The sequence below is a fragment of the Pinus tabuliformis genome, chromosome 4_2 (genome assembly GCF_031772625.1).
Source record: "Pinus tabuliformis cultivar Carrire ecotype Pingquan chromosome 4_2, CPIR1, whole genome shotgun sequence".
NCBI lineage: Eukaryota > Viridiplantae > Streptophyta > Pinopsida > Pinales > Pinaceae > Pinus > Pinus tabuliformis.
The window spans coordinates 1,058,053,299-1,058,070,730 of NC_142304.1; the positions used below are offsets into that span (position 1 = coordinate 1,058,053,299).

General features: G+C 37.6%; 1 protein-coding gene across 5 annotated transcripts in view; it reads right to left on the bottom strand.

The window, feature by feature from the left end:
• The window catches only part of LOC149173237 (UDP-glycosyltransferase TURAN-like), a 346,788-nt gene that overhangs the window by 155,518 nt on the left and 173,838 nt on the right, over window positions 1-17,432 (bottom strand). For 3 of the 5 annotated variants that reach the window (XM_089424539.1, XM_089424537.1, XM_089424540.1), the window contains 3 exons: window positions 12,726-12,809; window positions 12,447-12,502; window positions 12,204-12,338 (listed from right to left, as the gene is read on the bottom strand). In XM_089424539.1, coding sequence (XP_089280665.1) covers window positions 12,204-12,338; window positions 12,447-12,502; window positions 12,726-12,809 — 275 coding nt within the window. The remainder of the gene's footprint in view (window positions 1-12,203; window positions 12,339-12,446; window positions 12,503-12,725; window positions 12,810-17,432) is intronic. The other 2 variants (XM_089424538.1, XM_089424541.1) reach the window with 1 other exon arrangement.

A 17,432-nucleotide genomic window follows, 5' to 3' on the forward strand; every position in this document is an offset into this window, starting at 1 on the left:
ACCTCTGCCAATCAAGAAGGTTTTCTCGTGCAATAATGTCATCCACAAAATTCTCTCAAGCCTTGGGAAGACCATTCAAAGCAATTCTCACCAACTCAGTGGGTGCAATGATCTCACCTACGGCTGCCAACTCATCTCTCACTGAAGTGATCTTTGTGAGGTATGTTGTAGCACTGTCAATCTTAGCCATTTTAATGGCCTTCAGTTTCTCCTTTAGGACCATTTTCTGTTTTCATTTGAGCTCTGGTAAAGACTGGTCAAGTTTGTCCACATCTCATGTGCATAAGTCTTTCCTCTCACATGAGGAATGACATGATCTTTGATTCCTTCCAGAATCAATATTTTTGCCTTAGCATTCTTTTTTTCAAACTCCGACAACTGTACAGAGTCAGCAGGTACTACTACTGGGTTCTGTGTGGTATTTACCATAATGACCTAGACTTTTGCTTCCTCAAAGATGCTCTGGATTCTCTCCTTCCATACATTGTAGTTGTTTTTCCCATCCAACCTGTCTTCAACTCTCAAACCCAAAAACATGTTTCACTGTCCTACCAAACTGAAATTTTCAAATATGTGGTAAAGGTTTCTGTTTTATCTGTAATTTTCACTCTGCTGTCCCATACTGCACTTTTCAGCCAACCAAAATCTAATACCATGAAAAAATTTCAACCCCCATTCCAGTTATCAGTTTTCCTTATCACTCCATCTATTTAGTTTTAAATCCAAACATGATAAAAATTCTAAAATCTGGAAATGACAATATATTTCTGAAAACACAAATTTAGAGATTTCACATCTGCTGAAATTGCACAAATAAAACACAACAAAATTATGACAACCACACACTGAAAATAACACAGTGATTTTTTGTCAATGTGACCATGAAAAAACCCCCTACAACTCTTGGAGAAACCCAGTTTGAGAAGTCTCTTTATTTCTGAAAATGCTTTTACATAGAAACTGAAATACATAGTAAAAATTCCAGCAACCACAAATTACAACTTATCTCGATTTTTGTGCTTGAATTCCACCTCGAAAATCATGCCAATTAGCAAATAGCCAAAACAGAAATTTTCCAGCAATAAAACAGCATTAAATGTTGTACAGCATGCCTCGAACAATGTGAACAAAACTTGTATAGTTTGTACAGACCGTACAAATTTCAGCAATACAGCTGCCTCGAAAATCATGCCCAAATCTGCCTCGAAATTCGTGCCCTTGCTGTTGTCCCTCTTCCTTGATTTTTGTGCTTTTCTCCTGTTGTAAGGTTTTGCCTTGGGATGTGTGCCAATAATGATGCAGCCCAGATTTGTTGAAATGTCTTCTTGTTGCTCTCCTCCGCTTCCTCACTGCTCAGAAATTTTCTCCTTGCTCTCTCTTCTCTTTCTCTCAAATGCTCGTGAAATAATGAATTGATCTTTTTCTCTTCTCTTCGCCTTTTACTCTCTAAATGACCTTTTGGGTTACTCTAAGATCTAATGGCTAAGATTCATTTAGATCTAGAGATGAGAATAAATGTGCATTTAATTCTCACTTTCTATTTTTTTTAACTCACCTACTTAAATAAAGACCCACTTAGCTTTTTATTTCCATAGTCACTTTTTCACTTTCTAATTTTTCATTGACTTTAATAACGTCACCTTTAAATTAGAATGTAATTTTACCACTTATAATGTCACTTTTAAATTAGAATGTAACTTTACCACTTACAAAGTCACTTTTAAATTAAATTGACTTTACCACTTATAAAGTCACTTTAGGAGAAAAGTACAAATAAATTTGAACACTTTTCCCTAGACCAAAGATCAAAGCCTTAAGGAACCACTTGTCCTCTGGTACCCAAATTTTAACATTGGTTTTATGTATGCAAATCTTTGATTCATGTGTTGATGATTATATATTTCATTGCATATTGCTCATCATATTTGCTCATAATCTTAAAATTAATCCAATTCACTCTAACATCTACTAGAAACCTCACATCTTTTTTAACTTAGTTTTCCATTTAGGGACCACCCCCCTTAGTTGACCTAGGAGAGAAATTAAACGGAGAGAGTTGGGAATAGGTGACAGCGCCATCTCTTAAATTTGCCACCAACCACACCTTGTGGGGTTAAGGGATTTTTTCACTAACTTAGGTGTGTGTGACAGGTGACAAAGCATCAACAAGGACCATGCAGTTTTCACCAAAACAGAGTTAGAACAAGCAGAAACTTCAAGACAACAAGAAGATTCTTTGACTATGCTGCCAAAGATTAAATAAAGTAGCCAACAAGTTTTCCAAATTGCATAAAGTAAAAGGGTAAGTGCAAGTGTATACCCATAGGAACACGTGCCTTGTTGGAAAAAGTAACTATGTTCAATCTTCATTAATGTGCTTGAATCATCATGTAAAGTAAAAGGGTAAGTGCAAGTGTATACCCATAGGAACACGTGCCTTGTTGGAAAAAGTAACTATGTTCAATCTTCATTAATGTGCTTGAATCATCATGTAATGTACTTGTCAAAAGAATAAAGAAAATAATTTTTATTATTATTATTGTGACTTATTAAAACATGGGTTTCATGCTTGGGTCACCTTATTTTAGGTCCAAGTCCCCATTGAGGACTTCTAGGATTAATTCTGAGTCAATAGAGTCATTGTACTTTTAAAGAGACCCTTCTTGGGCTTTTGAATCATGTAAAAAGGTTAATGTCGACCTAGAAGAAGATCAAGTCGGCCTAAGGACCCTATTCAACCCCACATGGAGCCTATAAAAGCAAGCTCATCGAATTCATTTGGAGTATCATTCTCACACACAAGTTTGAATTCTATTGCAGTTGGGAAGAAGTGCGAAATTCTCTTGTAGTTGGGAAGATGTGAGAAATTATCTTGTAGCTAGGAAGAAGTGCAAAGTTCTCTTGTAGTTGGGAAAAGGTGCGAAGTTTGTTGCCGGGAAGAAGTGAATGTGAGTTTGGGGAAAACTGAGAGAAGGAAAATCGAAATTTTGGTGTTTCTCTTTCTCTATTTCAAGCTCTTGATTGGGATATCTAAGTCTTCCAAGTTTGTCTATTGTGGAAACTTCTAGTTGCCAGAAGTTATTGCCTAGTCGAAGTTACTGGAAAGAAGTCGAAATTCTGGAGGCTGACTTGATGTGGAGAGAAGGACTGGTCTCGGTCTAGGGTGAAAGTCTCAAAGAATACTATAGAAAAGAAGAATTATCTTGACTGGGTTTTCCCCTCGAGGGGGGTTTTGCCCTGGTGGGTGACTACATCTGGTGTTTATTGTTTTGTGTGATGTTGCTTTGGTAATTGGCTAATGAACTAAAAGAAAGAAGATATAAAGAATCGTAATAATAAGAAACATCACAAGTAATTATCAATAATAAGAAAATCTTTCTGCCTTTCTGATTTTCTAACATGGTTTCAGAGTTTTGGTGAAGAAGGAAGTAAAAGCCAGTCTCAAGCACTTGATCAAGGAACCATTCAAAGGGACTATCTCAGGGAAGGAGTCTACTATATTCAAGGAAAATGTCTAACACAATCAAGAGAGAGAACAAACTTGAAGGGGCCTCTAACTTTAGGTCATGGAAGAAGAGGATTGACCTAATCCTTGAAAAGAACAAGGTACTGGACTTGGTAAGAGGAAAAATAAAGAAGCCTACAGAGGATTCCAATGATGCTGACAAAGTGAAATACAGGGAATTAGAATAAGTGGCCATGACTCTGATGGTAGAAGGAATAAAGGACAACCTTGTCCCATCCATAGCTAACATCGATCATGCTTAGGAAATGTATGAATTCTTGTCAAAGCTATTTACTATTAAAACATTGGTCAAGTAGCTACTTTGAAGAATGAGTTTAGGACCATGAAGATGACTAAAGAAGACATTGTTGCAACCTTCTTTGCGAAGATAGCTAGACTCGAGGATGATCTCTTGGCCATTGATGAAATTGTTCCAAACAAAGAACTCGTGATAATTGCTCTATTAGGATTGCCACCATCTTGGGGTTCATTTGCTACAGGTCTCAACAGTTGGAAGGTAGCTCCCACCTTTGAAGAATTATGAAGCACCTGCAGTCAAGAAGAACTAAGGATCTCAATGGTTACCAATCCTGAAGGAGTATCAAATGTTTACGTTGCTCAACATAAAGGAAAGAGATCGAAAGGACCAAGGAAGAAAGTTGATATGTCCAAGATAGGGTGCTCTCAATGTCATAAGAAGAGTCACTGCAAGAGTGACTATCCCGACAATCCAAAGAATAAGAAGAGAGGAAGGGATCAAGCCAACTTTGTTGAAGAAGGAGACTCAAAGAAAGTCAAGCCGAAAGAATTCGACATTAGGGACTTACACTACTAAGTCCTTTGCTTGTAGCTTCATATATCTTGTTTTATATGTGAATTTATAGATTTTTGACATATTTTGGAAAAATCCATTTTTGTATTGTTTTTATAAGTTTGTAGGTACCCCTCAAGTTTTGGAGGGAGCTCCGAACAACTCCCAAAGATAAGTATCTCATTTCCTTTCAGTTTTGATTTCATGTATTCATTTAGTTTTGATTATATTAATACTAATCACCATTCTCCCTATGTTGTCTTGATTAGGAAAAACATATGCAAGGAGTATGAAAGAGGATCTCTCAAGACAAGGTTGGTCAAGGAACAAAGCTATGCTTTAAATATATTGATTGAAAGGATTATTCATTTGATAATCTAGTACTAACATTGTTATGTCTAGCTATATTGAATCATAGTGATTCTTGCTTTGGGTGATTCATCACTTGATAAATCTACCCACCCCCACTCATATTCTTAACTGATTTTGTAGAACCCTAGACAGGTTCTGGAAAACCCTAACCGAAGGGCATGCTAATGTGAATGTCTAAAACCCTAAGTTGCTTAGGGATATTGTGAAATGCTATTTGAAGTTCTTATTAATGATGTCATGTTTGGGATTTTGGTATGATCAGGAAAACCTAACTTGTTAGGGTTGAATGATAAGGTCTAAAATCCTGAACCTTTGAAGTTTTGGTAGTGTTGGTTTGCTATGTTTCTACAATGAAACCCTAGCCCATTAGGGTTTGGTGGAATGTATGAGCAATAACCTTATATTATCTTAGAAATTTTTTCCTTGATATGGGTATGTTTGTCTGATCAAATCCTAGTGTAATCAAGATTGTTGTGTGTCCAACTCTTATTGATATTTGTGAAGTTGGGTTTGACTAACACATGATATGAAATGTATTTGCATGATGTTGAAATCTAGGCATATATAGATATGTCCTTTTGATTGAAACCCTAGCTTGGTCTAGGTCAGATGTATTAATGTTGATGGACATATGGTATGCTTATGAATAATTATGAATTCCTAGATATGTGGGTTTACCTAGCTATTTATTGTCATAAGTCGTAGGATTTAATGGAAATCCTTGTCTGAGATTCTAGAATGATGATAACTAGAAATCTAGGGTTTGCAGCTAAATCCTAGTAGTAGTTAAATTGTCTTGTATGTGTGATATAACAATCTAAGATCTATTTATTTAATGATTGTTGAGATTGTGAAAATGGAATTCTAGGTTTTAGGAGTTGAACCTTAGTCGAAGTAAAATCTCTAATATATGATGACAATATGATAATTTGATATTTGTGTAAGATTGTTGAAAATTTGAGTTTTGGCTAGATTTGATGGTTGATCGGAAATGTAGGGTTTGCAACTAACCCTAGTGAACACTGGTCATGTTAATGACTAAGTTGTGATCGGCTTTGATTGATTTTGTTGTATGAAATCTAGGATTTGTATGAATCCCTAGTGAGAAGTCTAACTTATGAATCTTGAAAGGGTGTTGGATGTTTTCTATTTGTCTGAATTGTTTCTAGGGTTTGGCATATGTTGTAGTAAGGTACGTCATACCTTTGGAAGAAACATTGAAACCCTAGATGAAATGAAAGTTGTTATGAAGTAGTCTAGGGTTTATGACAAAGTCCCTAGCAAGATGTTCAAGATGTTGAAGAGTATATGTCTCTTGTTCGTAATTGAGTTTGGGTCTTTGATATATATAAAGTTGAAATGCTTCTATGGTTCTGATATGGATAACTTCATGCTTTTATAGATTTGGTTGTACTTGCTATCTAAGTTGTGCAGGTACACAATCTTCAACTTGGTGACGATGCTCGATATGACAAACATGATGAGGATGATAATAACTCTGATGAAATGGTTGGAAGCCACGAAAGATTCTCCGATGACGAAAAGAAGAAGTTGATCTCTCAGAGGAAGCCTGCATAGAAGAGATCTCCCTAAGATTAACAGGGAGTCTGAATGAAGAGGTGCTTCCTAGTTATGAGGGAGGGTATAGTTTGTGTTTTATTGAAGAATGAATTTCAAAGGATATGTTGTTGCATGAGAAGTAGGAAAGGACAACATATGATTGAGGAATCTTCTGTCAAAGATTCGGTTGATAGTCCTACTGAGTTAAGGAGCAACATCTAACGCAACCCCAGAGGTTTGTATTTGTTTATGTACATGTGAAAGTATATAATTGATTGGGGTTGTGTTTGTACAGGTGAATCTCTCGAAGGTGTTGATAGCATGTTGGTTACGAATCAATTTGATTGGGAGAGATTGGTCATTCTTGATATGCTAGATCAAGGGGTTTTGAGGCTTTGTGAGTGAAGCATTGCCTGGTAGGACATTTGGTCGGCACTTTGTGTTGATGTCTAGATCCCGAAGTTGGAAAGGTGGCGTTGGTCATTGAGCTCTGACACGCACCTGGATTTCTGGGTTGATGGTTAACAAGTAAGCTTGATGGTACCTAGAGGGGTTGAAAGCTTGAGTCCATCTTATTCTCACTTCGATAGATTGCCTTGGTTAGGAGTCTAGTCCATGGCATTGCAGTGCCTAAATTGTTAAGAGACCACTTGGATAAATTTCCCTAGTCAGGAATCTAGTCCATGGCATTGTGGTACCTAAAGTTCTTCATGGTTCATATAATTTGAGATGTTCCATTGTATTTGTTCACTATGAATACCTCCCTAGTTAAAAGGGAGTGTTGGAAAAAGTAACTATGTTCGGTCTTCATTAATGTACTTGAGTCATCATGTAATGTGCTTGTCAAAAGAATAAAGAAAATAATTTTTATTATTATTATTGTGACTTATTAAAGCATGGGTTTCATGCTTGGGTCACTTTGTTTTAGGTCAAAGTCCCCATTGAGGACTTTTAGGATTTATTCTGAGTCAATGGAGTCATTGTACTTTTAAAGAGACTCTTCTTGGGCTTTGAATCATGTAAAAAGGTTAAGTATTTTGTCAAATATGAATTACGTAACCTCCACACCACATCGGCCTAGAAGAAGATCAGCTCAACCGAAGGACCTTATTCGACCCCACATGGAGCCTATAAAAGCAAGCTCATCAAATTCATTTGGAGCATCATTCTCACACACAAGTTCGAATGTTCGAATTCTATTGTAGCTGGCAAGAAGTGCGAAATTCTCTTGTCGCTCGGAAGAAGTGTGAAATTCTCTTGTAGCTAGGAACAAGTGCGAAGTTCTCTTGCAGCTGGGAAAGTCTGTTGCTGAAAAGCTGAAGTGAACGTGAGTTTGGGGAAGTCTAAGGAGAGAAGGAAAATCGAAATTTTGGTGTTTTTCTTTCTCTATTTTGTGCTCTTGATTGGGAGATCGACGTCTTCCAAGTTTGTATGCTACCGGAAGTTGCTGCCTAGTCGGAGTTGCTGGAAAGAGGTTGAAATTCTGGGAGGCTGACTTGGTGTGGAGGGAAAGACTGGTCTTGGTCTAGGGTGAAGAGTCTCAAAGAATAATATTGATAGGAAGAATTATCTTGACTGGGTTTTCCCCTCGAGGGGATTTTTCCCTAGCATGTGCCTACATCTGGTGTCTATTGTTTTATGTACTGTTGTTTTGGTAATTGCTTGATGAACTAAAAGAAAGAAGATATAAAGAATCGTAATAATAAGAAACATCACAAATAATTATCAAGAATAAGAAAATGTTTCTGCCTCTCTGATTTTCTAAAAGACCCAACAAAATCCTAGCTCACCAGCCTAGTAGCAATATTTACAATTACACAAGGGGTCACATTGGGTGTGTTACATTAATGGGGCATCAAAAGTGAGATGTTTCTCCATTTCTGGTGCTGTAAGGTGGCATGGATAGCAAACCTGAATTGGCCATGGGAGGTGATGGTGATTTGGCTATAGGAGGTGATGGTCTGTCTCAACCCAGAGTGTATAAAGGTTAGACGATAAGGTTATCTTCATCTTGAGAAAGGGCTCTTCATGGAAGACAATCTTCATGCCAAGACCTTCCAAAGGCACAATCCATGTGACCTAGATGTCACTAAAATATATATAAATGTGATGTATTTTTCGAAAGAAAAAAGTTGTTCTGCTTTTACTTTTTGAGTCATTTTTTTATAAAATATGTGGAACTCTAAGTTGCAGGAAACGTGGGCAGAGGGTCTGTTTCCGTACGGAAATGAAACAAAAACGGGGAAACCCGTACAGTATGGCCCGGAAACTCGTTTCCGGCCGTACTAGCCCGTTTCTCGAGGAGGAAACGTGGCCAGTACGGCCGGAAACGAGTTTCCGGGCCGTACGACGGAGTTTCCCCACGCAGTTTGACATTTTCTTAATTTTGTTTTGTTTTGTTTCCTATTATTTAATTGGGTGACTAAAGTGGCTTCTAGTTGCTTCTAGATGCCTCTCTCAAGTTATAAAAGTGACCTTCGCCTCATTCTCTCATCACACAATTGAGCAAGTTGTTTCTCTTGGAGACTGACGATTTTAGCAAAGGAGAAAAGAGGAAGAGAGCAGTGGTTTTAGCTAGGGTGTTTTCAACAGTGAGCAAAGGAGATTTCAGCAGCAAGAGCAAGAGATTTCAACAGCAAGAGAAAGAGATTTTAGCAGCAGATTTGGAGTGTAGAGTTTCCGGCTACGCCATTCTTGGTTTTTTGGCTCAACTACAGCCATATTTCTTGTCTTTTCTGGCATTTTGGGGTAGCTTCAGCTACAGAAAATTAATTTGGGTAAGAAAAAATCATTTTCTTAGTTTTTCCTACTATTTCATCAATTTTTTGAGGGTTTATGCTCCCAAAAAATATGAAAAATGTTTTTTATTTACAGATTTGTTTTTTTAATTTATTTTTGTAGCAATGGCTTCCAACCAAAGTGCAGCTGCAAGTTCAAGCCCTAGGGCCAACCCAAGGGCTGAATATTATCCTCTTTGGAGGCATGTTCAGAGGCTTCAAAAATGTGGAGATGGTGGCTCATGGGAATGGCGATGTATTCTTTGCAATAACTCATACAAGGGCTCCTACCCAAGAGTGAAGGCACATCTTTTGCATAGAGGAGGACAAAGGGTTGTGGGTTCGACAAAAACAGCAAATCCATTAGCAAGGAGGGCATATCAAAGAGAGCAAGATGAGGCGGATGTTATTAAGAGAAGGCATGATGAGCTTACTCAAGCTACTCCTCAAGCTCCATCTAACATTGAGCCAAGGATTGTAGTTGAAGCAAGAAAGAGGAGAGTCGGTGCCACTCAACAACATGAACAACCAGCACCCAAAAGTACCAAAGGGGCATCCCCTTCAGTTTAGGATAGCAGAATTGCTAAATTGGTGAATGTGCAAGCGAGAGAAGAAATTGATTCCAGAGTGGCTAGGTGCATTTATGCATGTGGTATCCCATTCAATGTTGTTCGCTCTCCTTACTGGCAAGATATGATAAGGGCAATTAACAAAGCTCCTCAAGCGTACAAGGGGCCCAACTATGAGAAAGTCGGAACTCAGCTTCTCAAAAATGAGAAGGAGCTTGTGGAGGATATTGTATCACCAAGTCGTTCTTTCTGGAGTAGCTCTGGGGTTACCATAGTCTTAGATGGATGGACAGATACAAGGCGCAGACCATTGATAACCACTTCCCCCAAAGGAGCAATGTTTATCAAGGCGGAAGACTGCTCAAGAGAGGTAAAAGATGCATAGTTCATTGTTGATGTTATTATAAAAGCTATTGAACAAATAGGGCCTAACATGGTGGTGCAAGTTATCACGGATAATGCACCAGTTTGCAAAGCTGCAGGTTTAATTATTGAGGGGAGGTATGACCATATCTTTTGGACACCATGCATTGTCCATAATCTGAATTTGGTCTTAGAGGAGATCGACAACAAAGTTTCCTGAATAAAGGAAATCACAGGGGAAGCAAGGGAGATTGTCAAATTCATCACAAACCACCACCAATCTCAGGCCATATTTCGAGAGTACTCCAAATTGGAGTTGTTAAAAGTTGTTGAGAAAAGATATGCCTCAAACTTCCTGATGTTGCGCCGCCTTGTTGAGGTTAAGCATGCATTAGTTTCTATGGTGGTGAGTCAACTTTGGATTTAGTGGAGACAAGCAGATTCAGAGCGAGGATATATGGTGCGTAGATTGTGCCTTGATGAGGATTGGTAGAGCAAGGTAGATTTCTTGCTAAAGTTCACAACCCCTACATTTGAGCTTCTTCGGAGTGCTGACACTAACCAACCTTTCTTAGAAGAGGTATATGATGGCATGGATTCCATGGCTGAGAAAACTATGGAAATCATTTCGCAAAAGTCTCCACAACTTTTGTTTGTTGATGATCATTTGTCGGTTTAGTCAAGAAAATCATTGTTGATAGGTGGAACAATTTCAACACTCCATTGCACACTTTAGCACATGCCTTGAACCCCAAATTTTATGATGAGGAGCTTATTGCTCAAAGCAACGGGAAAAGGAAGACACCCCATAAGGATAGAGAGGTGGCTAATGGGGTGAAAAAAGCCCTTATGAGAATGTTTCCTTCTCATCTACACAAGGAGGTAAAGGAAGAATTTGTCAGTTTTGCTGCAGGAATAGATGATTATGCAGATATATCAGCTTTGGAGGAGAGAAGCACCGTGAATCCAGTTAGGTGATGGATTTGTCATGGAGCAAATGGTGTACATTTGCAAAAACGTGCCATTCGTATTCTTTCACAAGTGGCAAGCTCTTCATTAGCAGAAAGGAATTGGAGCACTTATGGTTTTCTTCATTCAATGAAGCACAATAGGTTGGGCTCACAGAAAGCAGAGGATCTTGTTTATGTGCACTCCAACCTTTGCCTTGCATCTCATAGGGGTCCAAAATACAATAGTGGTCCTTGTAAAGAATGGGATGTGGATGCAGAAAGTCTTGATTTGGATCTCTCTCTTGCTGCTCTGAATATTGAGGTCCAGACTGGAAGTGGAATTGGCCCATCATCTTCTTCAGCACCACCATCTACTGTTGAGCATTGTTCTGCTTCTATTGTTTATGAGGATTATGATGATGAGGATTAGTCTTTTGTCTCTACAGTTCTTGCAGCCTTATAGTCTTTATTGTACTTGCAGCCTCATATATTAATATATGATAAAGGCTGATTTTGAGATTTGGATATATAATAATGATTTCTTTTGGATATTCCAATATTTTTATTTTCATAATGTAATCATTCATGAGTAAATGTGACGTAAATTTAATCATAATGTTTAAATGTGATAAATTATAATGTATCATGTATGCTTTATGATTGCACATATATATCCATTTTTAAGATATATATATATTAGCATTTTCCCGTTTCAAAATTTGGGGAGGTCGCGTTTCGTACCCGTGCCCGTTTCAGAAACTCATACCTGTTTCCCCGTTTCGTGCAACTTAGGTGAAACTCAATTGGTCATGTTCTGCTTTTACTTTTTGAGTCATTTTTGTATAAAATATGTGGAACTCAATTGGTCATGTTCTGCTTTTACTTTGAGTCATTTTTGTATAAAATATATTGAACTCAATTGGTCACACAGTTATAGCAAAAATTTGTAGCATGTTCTAACAACATCATATGGCATAATTTATGGCTGGAAGAAATGCCCAGTTGTTGATCTTTCATGTAAAAATTGACACTTTCAGGCATAAAGCATATCACATTGTTTAGCAAGAAAAAAAATAATTTTAAGAAAAAAATAATTTCAATTAAAGATAAACAAGGAACGGAGGAAGAACTGTAGCTTTTCCATTTGTTCTTGTAAGTGTAAAGGTAAATTGGGTTAAGAGGAAAACAGACAAGGACAAAAGAAGGTTGAAATAAATATTTTCATTATATGCTTGTTAGTCCCAACCAAAATAAATTCACTAAGGAAAAATCAATACCAGAAGATCATATTCTTACCTGTACGAGGAAAAAATCTGGTGATGGTATCTTAATGCAAATGAACCAAAGTAGAATGGCAAATTGAATTATTGTCTTAAAAGGAAGTGCTAAAAGATAGAGAAATCGTGGCAGGCCAGGTGGAATAGGTTGTCGCTGCAAGAAAAGCTAAAAATCAGACTCAATTTCTCTGGCTTATCATCAAATAAAGCTTAATGAAATATCAGCTTGAATAAAGAAAACAGCCAAATTGCACTAGATTACCATCAAATGAAGATGAATAGATGGATGTTCCAAAACAGCAGCATGAGGTTCCGTTCCTGTCAAAACCACAGCATATTAGATGAAAAGGAAAATGAAAATTCAAAAGCAACATTAAAAAAAAAATTATATGTGCTACATTTTGTGGTATTGTTCATTTAAACAATAGCTTCCTTAATTGCATGCCCAGTCATGCCCGCAAGATGGAAAATGACCCTAATACCTATTAAAGTTCCCCCCTTAATTGGTGTCCACATATATTGTATACACAACTCAGCATACCATCTTGGACCACTATTGTGACAAATTGCAACAAAGGTTTGATGATGTTCATAGCTTGTCTCCTCGAATCCATTTGATCAAAGACTTGCAAAGGAATTAGAAAAAACAAAGAATAAAAATTGAGACAAGAATGTCGAATGATGACACAATGACAAGTACATCATGATAAAATCAATGATTCAGTGACCATGCATTTAAATTTGAATGAAATATTGAACATTGAACAATGTTACAATTCCAAATAAAACAACTGTCAAATCTGAATTCACTCAAATGAGTCATGATGACGTGTCAGAAAAAAACAAGCAACACGTCATATTGATATAACTAGTAAATAGTAAATGGAAAATGCCCAAGTAAATAGTACATAGTTCAAAACAACAAAATACCCAAAGAACAGATTGAAGCATATCATAAACTTGGATCTCCTGCCTCAAGGCTATCTATAGCATAAATTGAAGCATATTATAAACTTGGATCTCCTGCCTCAATGCTATCTATAGCATAAATGAATGAGCCTCACTAGATGCATCTTCATCATCGTCGTCATTAGGTCGATTCACAATGTCATCTAAGGGTGGTATGCAAACAAAACCTGTATGTGGGGTAAAGTACCCTCATCCTCATCAATCTGGGAATCATCCTATATACCCATACGCCACCATGTTACAGGTTGTTGTAAATACTTAGAAGCCTTCCTTGAATACAGGTGATGGTTGTTATGCACATAAACAAGTTTTGTCACTCTCTTATAGGTCACCTTGCTCCTCTTAAACTCTAAGCGGACTCGTTCCGATAACAATTCAGGCACTTACGACCCAAGATAGCAATCGCTCAACAGGCCAATGAAGCTTTGGGATTTTGTCCACATACATTATCCACCATCTAATGGGTTTCTTCTACGCATAAAACTTCCTGTCTTTGTTCATAGCAATGGAGAAAATGGGGCTACAAAATGTAGAAAATTAATAAATTGTTCTTGTAGCAAAATTACTTCACCATTGATATACTGTTAGTTATGTCATCCTTGAAGCCCTGCTTTACATCCTCATCATTTATGAGTGAATTTGGGTTTGGTTTCTCCATATCCCACTTAGGATTAAGTGCATATGCAGACATGTAAGGCATTCAATTTGTTCCCTCCAAAGAGGCACTCTCTAAAAAATAATGTGCTCTATCTTGTCCACCAGGTTATCTATACACTCCAATAGTGTCCTAAGTCTAGGGAAATCTGAAATTGCACACCCGATAAACTCCACAGTTGGAGATGTGAAAGAGAACATATTTGCATTCATCCCACCAGTAATCATTAAGAACCAATTGTTCTATTTCCGTCCCTTGCATTGACCTGGGTTTTTGAAATACAACTGACTAAGTAACAATAGCAGTGGATTTTAAGGCCACATGGATCACAATCACATAAAGAGGAATCAAATATGTGGCACACCTTGTGTGTGCAAGTTTCAAGAAAATATTTGTTTGTGTGCATTCTCTAAATTGCTAAAGACGCATGGTGGTTGCAAATAAAATTTGTTCCTCTCTTTCATCCAAAATGATCCATATAATCCAAGGTATTTTCCCTATGTATTTCAATATATTATTAAGAGCATGCAGACAAGGAATATAAAGATACATTTATAATGGCTTTGAACCATCAAACTTGCTACTCTACAAAAAAATGTTCTATCCGCAATGACATATACAACATTTAAAATACGAATCTCTTCAATTATGTCTTTCAACATCTCAATTGTAATGTTGCATCCATCATTTTTCCACTACAATCATTTGACCTTATAAAATATGTTGGAAATAGTACCAAGGAGAGGTGTTACTAGGCATTTATCCCTTTTACCCTAGTAGACACATTAATAACTTTTGTCTTGGCAATATTTATGAATTAAATTAATGTCATGGGTGGAAAAGGTACTTAAAAGTGTTGTACCATGTATTTTTTCTAATATTAAAATCACTTGTACTTTTTAAAGTGATTTTATGTGTAAAGTACAGTGTATTTTTCTAATCTTAAAGTGAGTTGAAAAATCACTTTATGAGAAAAATAGAAGGTAAACAACTTGAAAAAGGTACTAAGAGACTTTTAAGTAATGGGGCCTGTTGATTTTTGGTAGCATCGAATGGGATTTTTTGGCACATGAAATCTCCAAGACCCAGAAATCGTTTGAAGAAATTCCACCCCGATGAAAAGATATTAAAATAATTAATATTTTGAATGGGTCCCTAAGTCTAAACTTAGGAAAATAAAAACATTAATGTGTATTAATATAAAATGGGTGAGAAAGTTCTATGTAACGAGGATCAAGCCAATTCTAATCTTAGCCGTTGATTAGGAATTTAATCTCGGTCGTTGAATCGTCAACAAGAAAAGTATAAGAGGAGGCTTGAGGGTCGGTTGGAGACACACCAAGAGAGATCAAGAATTCGATTTTCTAGGGCGAGGTTTGCTAAGGAAATCGAGTTACTGATCAGTTGCAGCGAGGGGCAGTTCAGCAAGGGATTTTCATCCAAGGCTGAAGAATACATAGCAGAGAGGCAGTGAAGTGACGGAAGAGACAGCGTAGGCCCAAGAAGGGTTGACGTAGAGGCCGAAGGAGGCAGCGCAGAGGATGCAAAGGGTCGTAGAGGCTAATGCAGAAGTCGTAGAGGTTGATGTAGAGGACTCCAGACGCAATTCCAGAGCAGTGCTTGGAGCAGCTTTTGTTTTCCAGCATAAGAAACAATCAGAGTCACTATGGGGTTAATCATCCAATTGTTGATTTGCCAAAAAATCTATCTCCGGATAGAGGTACTACTGCCAAGGACATTCTCTGTTGGGTGAGCCAATTCTGGCACCCTAGTTGTATTCAAGAATCTGCTTAATAATAAAACCCTCATATCTGCTGAACCGGTTTTCCCGCATTGGGTTTTTCTAGGGACGATTGTCCAAAAATAACGGTGTCCCTTGTGTTATTGTTTTTGTTTACTTCAGTGAATGCATTTGTGTTTACTTCAATGTTTATGCAATTAAATAACTTGTTAATGTAAAGAACAAGTAGGAGATAGTAAACCAGAAATTGAAGTAGGGGTTTCTGATGTGTTAGATTCAAAAATTTTCACAGGGCCAATGTGTGATGTGGATCAATTGAGAGAGTTAATCGCAACCACACATCTTGAAATTTGGAAATTAAATCTCATCCATTGGATCCTAGGTTTAGGGATTCAATATTTTCTAAGAAGACAAAAGGGAAAAAGGGAGGCTCATTCTTCACTTCACACTTTGAGAGAAAGAGATGAGGAGAAGAGGAGAGGAAAACTTCATGGAGGAGGAGAGATTTTGCAGCTAGAGGAGAGCTCCAATTCCAAGGAGAAGGACACAGCTACAACAGCACAAAAATCGAGGAAGGCAGCCATAGGAGGGCACGAAATTTGAGGCAGAGGGACGAATTTCTAAGGCATGTTGCATGATTTTTTAGGAGATAGCAGCATGAATTTCGAGGGTTTCTAGCCACAAAATTCGAGGAGATTCAGCTGCTGATTGGCCCAAAATTTGAGGCTTGAATTTTGGGGCAACTGTTAGGGACAACGCAGAAATCAAGGCACTATCTAGCACAAATTTTGAGGCACAACAGTCACCTTCAGGCACAATTTTCGAGGCATCTTCAGCACAGAAATTGAGGCTGAGTTTTGCACAGAAATTTAGGTAGATTTGGCACTGATTTTGAGGCAGAAATTTCTGGGCATAAAAATTGTGGAAATATGAAAAAATTCAATGGGCACAAATTTCCATATTTGCATTTAATGCTTCAGTTGTTAAGGGAGATCAGCACTGTGATTATTTTATGTACTTAGACTAATTTTCTCAAGCAATAAAAACCACTTTGAAGACCGGTTTTCCCCAAGAGGCTGTGGGGTTTTTTCCGGGGTCACCTTAACCAAAAATAAGTGTCTCACATGTGTTAATGCTTTGCAAAAAATGTGTTAATTTTCAGCTGATAGGAAAGTGAAAAATAGAAGTATTCTTTGAATATTTGCAATAATGCATACTGAAATTTATATCAGCATGACAAAACATGTGGGTTGGGCCTAAACAACACATGCAAACTTGTAAATTGGGTTAAGAGTGCAGATCATGGTTTTTCTACATGGTATCGAAATGAATTTGAGGCTTAAATCTTCATTTCAGTCAGTTGATAAAGAGGGCAAAAAGCTACTAAAGTCTTCAAACAGTGAACCATACTTTTGAAACTTTGCCAGAAACCCAAAAACTTCAGCAGTTCAGAGGGAGTAAGATTCTAGCTTCTAGGTTTTCTTAATTTTGTTGGTTGTGGGGTCATGGCTACTGGGTTGAGAGTCGAGAACAGATTGATGGGGGCTGAAAAATTTGGCCCATGGAAGAAGAGGATTATGCTTTTACTAGAGGAGGTGGAAGTGTGGGATGTTGTTGAAGCAGTTGTGCAAGCACCTACTGATCCAGCTCAGTGGGTGGAGTTCAACAAGAAGAATGTTAAGGCAAAGAGGATCCTTCTAGATGTCATCAAGGACCATGTATACCCTCATGTTTCAGGGATGAGATATGCATATCAGATGTGAGAGTCCCTGGTCTCTTTGCACCAGAATTCTAATGAGAACAAAAAGATGGTGTTGAGACAAAAACTACGCAACACTAAGATGACCAAGACCGACAGTGTGACATATTTCCTCACCAAAGTC